Genomic DNA, 7027 nt, shown 5'->3' with positions numbered 1-7027 from the left:
AAAAGTAACTCAAAAGTAGTGTAACGCATTACAATTCAGAGACAGTAATATTGTAATGTAACTAATTACTTTCAAAAGACAGTAACTAGTAATATATAATGTATTACATTTTGGAAGTAACTTGCCCAACACTGCTCCTCATACACACATACCGGAAGTACTACAAGTTAAAAAAGCCACTGTTAAAGGAACACTCCACTAATTTTGAAAATGGGCTCATTTTCCAACTCCCCTAGAGTTAAACAGTTGAGTTTTACCGTTTTCGAAGCCTTTAATGTGTCTCTAAACGGCAGCCAGTGACAGGGCTATGTAGGACAGTGATTAAGTGCCTACTTCCTGCTGTGTGAGCTACTGAAATGAGCTGCGCTGTGAAACAGCCAGTCAGAGTAGAGCTCAACATTATTATTCATGACCTTTCCAAATAAGGTACAAACAGACCATTTCATTCTAGGGACAAATCCTAGGGTTGTAAATGGACATGTAAAACCTTTTCTGGAGATTTTTTGCCCTTACCTAAGCCACATACCTTCTATGTAGATATCAGAGAACAATTTAAAATATTGTATCAATGCATTCTATGGCACCTTTAAGTTACTTCAATTGTGGCTCTTGAATTAGTATAAAAGGGAATAAATTACTACAACGTGGCCATTGTTTAACTAAAACAATAATCCCCTTTGTGATCCCCCATGTTTCCCTGCATGCCATGTACACTCCTAAAGCACAAAACCTTAAAGGTACATTTTAGTTTACCATTAAATGGTACATATTAGTACTTTATAGGTGCATATTAGTACCTTTTGAAAAGGTACCCTCCCAGAGACAGTTTTGTACCTTATTTTCCTCAAAGTGTGCAGGGCTCTGTATTTTGTTACATGTTAAAGTATTAGTTGCCCAAACAATTCTCCCATTTACAAACCGTTGGCGCAATGATAGATATTTTTGGCTGAAATTACTGTAAAATCCCTCCAAGCTAAATTTATTCTGGAAGGGATCTCAATAACAACTGACCCAAAATAAAATATAAAGATGCATACATGGCAGCGTAAGAGCTGTATTTAAAGACACTCTCTGGGAGCGCTCTGTAGAACAGCAACTGTGATACGTGTCGACACCAACCTTGTCCTTTCACAGAGCAAGCAAAGGGTACCAGAACATTCACATTACAAAGGCTTAGTAGGGCCATGTATGCCCTGTGATTTAATCCAATATGAAACCGGACCCACTTGCCCTAAAAGATTTAAACCCAATTAGATCCCAAGCCTCTGCAGAGGGATTTGGGTGGTATTTCAGCAACAAAAGGCATTTCGCAAGACCCTAACCACAAAATCTGTTGTTCCATTCTGACACCCAACTGAAGAAGAAATTAAAATAAGACAGACATGTATAGAACAACGGCTTCAGCAAAGATGGGGGTCACTAAACTGTATACAGACACGCTTAAGCTCACATCACATGTTGTTGTGGAAGAGCTGGAAATGTGTTATGCTTGTTGTTGATGAGGTGGCAGGTCAAAGGGCAGAGGCCCAGAAGAGTATGGAATGAGAAGGAGAGGAGTGCCTCAGGGTGAACTCCTAGGTCCATTGCTAATGAAGGCTGAGACATGTTTGACCACAACAACCTGCTTGTTTTTTTTGTTTTGTTTTTTGACGGAATGTTGTTTTTCTGTAATAGGCTTGTGTTTGTGCAAGTCTGAACATTGTTTGTCAAGATAAGTTCACTAAAAAGACTAGCTTTATTCTGTTATGGTACTTGAGAACACCTTTGGTATCTGCAATTGTTCTATTTTGTGCAGTTTCTCTCTTTCAAAGCCATTATTCTCAATAAACAAATAAATAAATTCCTTGATGGTCACGGACAGGTGTGACACAGTTGATATAACAGAAAAAATAGCAATGGTTCCGCATTGTCGAAGACCTTTGTTGACCTTTGACCAAAATGCTGTGTTATTTTGTACAAGCCGCAGCAGTGTAAGAGTTTTTCTATTTTTTCCACAGCTACTAATTTCTTTGGTATTTTACTAATCCATACAGCCTATCAAAGCCTAGCTTTTCCAGTTCCATCTAAATGACTTCACACAATTTACCAATCTTTGAGTTATATGAGACTTATTTGTAGGATTGCCTCTAGTGAGTTTCACGTTCTGTTCTAGGCTTGTATGTCTACAGATGTATGACCGACAGGCTGTGGAGGGGGAGGCGGATAGAAATGAATTCCTCACAGAGCCATGGCCAGAAGTACAGGCACATACAGGCAAGCAAACCACAACAGAGTCACTAACTCAGGCCAGATTCTTCCACCCAGATAGCAGCTGTACACAAACTCAACTGCCCCTTCTCTTTCTGTCTCTCTCTCCTCTCCACGATGTTCCACGAAACTACAGCAAAACCTATTTTGAGCCTCTTTTTCCCTCTCAGTCACTATTCTACTTGAAAAATTTACTTAAGTACAGTAACGAAATAAAACTACTCCGTTACTGTCCACCACTGCTATTCCCATCATCACTCTTTAACTGCATACACCAGTGTTGACCTTGGACAATGTTGGCCTTAAGCTAGCATACTCCTGCTAGGCTGAAAAGAAAATATTTTTGGCAGTTTTACTGAGGCCTGCAGACAGAAAATCTATACCCCATTATATGTGGCCTACATTAAGAACAGGTAAAGGTTTGAGGGGTGAAATTAGTCTACGATTATATTGACAAAAAAGACAGGTATGCATTGCTGTGAAATACAGGTCAAACTTCAGTTAACATGACCATTAATGTATTTACAGTTCAAGTGAAGTAAAGGAGCCTCAGACAGATTTGATCAACTATTAGCCAACAACTAGTCAACATTATGAAATCCGTTTCTCCTTATACATAAAAATAAGCTTAAATAAATAAGCTGGGAAAATACTCCTTATACATAAAATATCTAAAATATCTTCTTGAAGTAGCCCCTGAGATTTCAATAATTTAACAACATAGTTAATGCTAATGTAAATAGTTACATTTAAGGGTGTTCACATTTGGGTTCACTCTTTACAAGAACCATCTAACACTTCAAGTCACAATTCAAATATCTATGTCTTAGATTTATGTCTTCAAACGTTCAAATCCTCAAGCGTTTATTTTGGTAGAAAATTGGTTAAATTGTTAAAAATTATGTAAATATGAATGTTACTTAAGTGAACCTATAGAGCACATTACACTCCCAAATGCACATTAAACTAACAGGTTGTGAAGTTTGTGAGAAACAGGATTTATCGAGCAAAAACACGGCAAACTGCAAAAGTGTAAATGAACACAGTGCCGCTCTTCACTCTGAAACATGCAGTGCAACAGACTATATAGTTCTTTAATTACATTACAGCCTTTTATTAAATAATCACAGTTATTCCTCAGTGGTTTTCAAACCCTGGGAACTAGGACTGTGCGATATTTATCGTTCACTCATTTTGAAAAAAATAAATAAATAAATAAAAACATGTCTTCAGAGTCCAAAAGCATTCACTGCATGATGAAGCCTGTTAGAATGCAGTTAGAGTGCTACTATAATTCAGGGTTCGAAAGAAAAATATCCCTGTATGGGTTTTTGCTTTGTTATATTTACAAGATATGATCTAGTTAAGTAATAGGAATTTAAAATTCGTTCCTGAATGAATCTGTTTTTTTAACAAATTGTTTGAGTCATTGATTCAGTGACTCATTCGTTTGAATCAGCCATTTTGAACAAATCGTTTGAATTAACGATTCAATTAATCACTCATTAATACACGGACTTGCTGCCACCTACTGGCGGCTTTAGTGTCATATTTATTTATCCATGACAGGTCTAAACCAGCCAAGGTACAAGCATGAAAACACACTCAGAAAAAGATCTCTTTACCATTATCGAAAAAAAAATCCCAATAAATAGAGATATCATTTTTTGTCAATATCGCACACACCCCTACTGGGAATCATGCCCTAAACCAAACATGGCTTGCTAACCTGGCAAAGCTGTTGTTCAGCTGGTTTATCTGGTCTGTGGCCAAAACCTTGCCTGGTGATCTGCTAAGACCAGTAAACCCCCTTTTCAACAGGCATATGAGTTTCATGGGCAAGACCGAATCTTCATCATCACCAATTTAAGCTGACGCCAGAGAGCTTTCATCCCCAGTATTACTGAAGGTGGTAAGATGACACCAGCTAAATTATGCCTTAGACTTCTGTATACATGACACAAACAAGTTTCCTACTTACTTGTCCACTCTATTACATTGAGGCAAATTGATTATTAGTCAATAGTGAAGAAAACTTATTTTTCACCACTATGTGAAACTTCTGTATTTTTCTGCAGCTCCAAACTTGTTTGCATTGACCTGTGTGTCAGCATAGAGCCACTACGGCCATGAAGATTCATGTTTCTTTCTCCACACACTCCTGGACAGATTATTACATATGCATGTGTATTCAGAATGAGGGTATGATGTCAGGCTGGAGTTCATAGATCAGGTTACCTTCAGCAAGAAAATAAAAATTTGTATCATCTTACAAGGTAAACAAACTCCCCCAACCCCTCAGTCCGTTCATCAAGCTCTCCCTAACTAACATGCTTTAGCTGCATTAAGCCTCTGGTTGACTTTGGATTATGCTGTCAGGTTTTTATACAACAGAATGCACCCTTAAAGACTGTGTCTTTAATTTACTAAATTGATTTCAAAATCAGAAGCGTTCTGAAATTGCTCTGCCATTTAAACAGCGTTTTATTTCTCTGTCTTGTGAAAAACCATCTGGTCTATACAAAGAATGCAGAGGTGGCGGGTTTCATCTGTGATTTAATGGACTGTCAGGTTGAAGAGCTGTCAACACCAAGCTTAGATGGAGAGTTTGTGCCACATCTCTGTCCACGTGCAGGGTATTATCTTGCACGCTGGTCCCAATCACAAAGGGGATTTGGTTATGGAATGGACTCAATAAGCAATAGGAAATATTAATCAGGGCTTGGAAACCCTGTATGGTTTGGTTTAATGCTTCTTGATCTCAAAGCCTGGATATAAGATCAACAATAAATGCTAACATCTATTAATATTCTATTGTAGAGCCACAGAAAAAGAAAATTTGTCTCCACCAAGAGTGAAGAGTGAAAATTTTCTCGAGAGGCTTATGAGTATTACATAATTATGGAATAAATTAGTGCTGTCAAACGATTAATCGCGATTAATCGCATCCAAAATAAAAGTTTTTGTTTGCATAAATTATGTGTGTATTTATTATGTACATATAAATACAGACACATACAGTATATATTTTGAAAATATTTACATGTATTTACATGTCTACATTTATATTATAAATAAATATATATTTAATATATAAAAATAACATACTTTCTGAAATATATACATGCATGTGTGTGTATTTATATATACACAATAAATATACACAGAACAAACACATATATTATGCAAACAAAAACTTATTTTGGATGCGATTAATTGACAGCACTAAAATAAATAAAAGATTGCTGAGAATTAAAGAATTTTGTGTAATTTATTATACCTTTTTATTTATTTCATTTATTATACATTTTTTTATAAAGTCATGAGGGGGAGTAAATGATGACAAAATTTTAATTTTTGCTATCTATCAAGAATGATATATTGTAAGATTGTAAGCATTTGTGACCCAAAGCATCTGTGTCTGTTTCCTCTTATTGACTGTTATGGCTTTTTAAGGACCTCTAAACTGTGGTTGCACCTTGATCAGAGGATAAGAAACAGTATAGCTTCGTACTTGTAAACATTTGCACTTGGTTACAGCCAGCTGTAATGTGGAGGATGTCAACAGCTGAGCAGCCTCAGAATTTAGCTTAAGCCATATTAGCTGCTGGCTACGATACACGCTATCCACCTCTAAAGAGTCATCCATTCTAACTGTCAAAGAACTGATCTGCTTTCTCAGGGCCCACGGCCCGGATTTAGTGAGGATCTTATGCACCACTAGTAGCTGAGTCCCTGGGACCAATAACAGAAAGCAAAGGGATTTCAGAAACCCAATGCATCTGATCCATGTTAAACTGTTGCACCATAAGAATCAAATCCTCTATTATTTCAGGTTCTTGGCTGACCTAAATGTTATAAAAAATTAAAAGGTGCTTTGTTTATGTTGATGGTCGTTCCAACAAACTAAGATCCTAGCCAAAGACAAACTCTAGGTTTTAGCTCATATAAAATGAGGCAGTTTGTGTATACGAGACATCACCTCAATTTTCCAGATTCCAAAACCAGACGAGGAGTGGCTAAATATACTTAAGAATCCTACTGTATGTTTACCCTGAGATTCTAAGCAAGAGTGTTACTGGTTCCAAGAGACACCCAAACATAAGGACAAATATTATGAGATTTTTTTTTAGAAATTGGCACATTCCTAGGGTTGTAGAAGTAAAGGGGGATTTGGACTTTGAACATTTAAGCATAATCATCAAAGGAAGTAGGAAACACCTTACCTGCTAAAGTGTAGTCCATGTCAAAGCCGAAGCATTTAATCTTTTCCATGGCCAGACTTCTGTTCACAAACACTCTGGGGAAGAAGGTGAAACAGTCAGAGGTGTGTTTGGTGGCAATAGTCTGCAATTCGCAATTTTGAGAAATAAAATAAAATGGCTCGCTTTTAGAAAACAAAATAAAATAAAAAAACTACTACACTATGGCATTCCCAGCAATAAATAAACTCCCATCCCTGGGCCAACATGCACTCTAAAAAATGCTGGGTTAAATACAACCCAGTGCTGGGTTAAATAGGGACAAACCCAGCAATTGGGTTGTTTTGACCCAGCGGTTGGGTTACTACCCAGAAGGTTGGGTTAAACATTTAACCCAACCGCTGGGTCAAAACAGCCCGATTGCTGGGTTTGTCCCTATTTAACCCAGCACTGGGTTGTATTTAACCCAGCATTTTTTAGAGTGTAAATCTGAACTATCCTAAAATGGCTGTTGCCAGCAATCTATCTCGGAATATAAACATTTTAGAAACATTTGACGATAATGAGCTTTTAAAAAG

General features: G+C 37.1%; 1 protein-coding gene across 1 annotated transcript in view; it reads right to left on the bottom strand.

Moving 5' to 3' along the window:
* Positions 1-7027, bottom strand: part of LOC107708657 (cytosolic purine 5'-nucleotidase-like) — a 29233-nt gene that overhangs the window by 15638 nt on the left and 6568 nt on the right. The window contains exon 3 of the mRNA XM_016512951.1: positions 6474-6547. Within this exon, the coding sequence (XP_016368437.1) occupies positions 6474-6547 (74 nt within the window). The remainder of the gene's footprint in view (positions 1-6473; positions 6548-7027) is intronic.

This window comes from Sinocyclocheilus rhinocerous, unplaced genomic scaffold (genome assembly GCF_001515625.1).
Source record: "Sinocyclocheilus rhinocerous isolate Xijiao unplaced genomic scaffold, SAMN03320098_v1.1 scaffold236, whole genome shotgun sequence".
In the NCBI taxonomy this organism is placed as follows: Eukaryota; Metazoa; Chordata; class Actinopteri; order Cypriniformes; family Cyprinidae; genus Sinocyclocheilus; species Sinocyclocheilus rhinocerous.
Note: the sequence above shows the minus strand (reverse complement) of the source record. Positions and strands in the feature narration are given on the sequence as shown.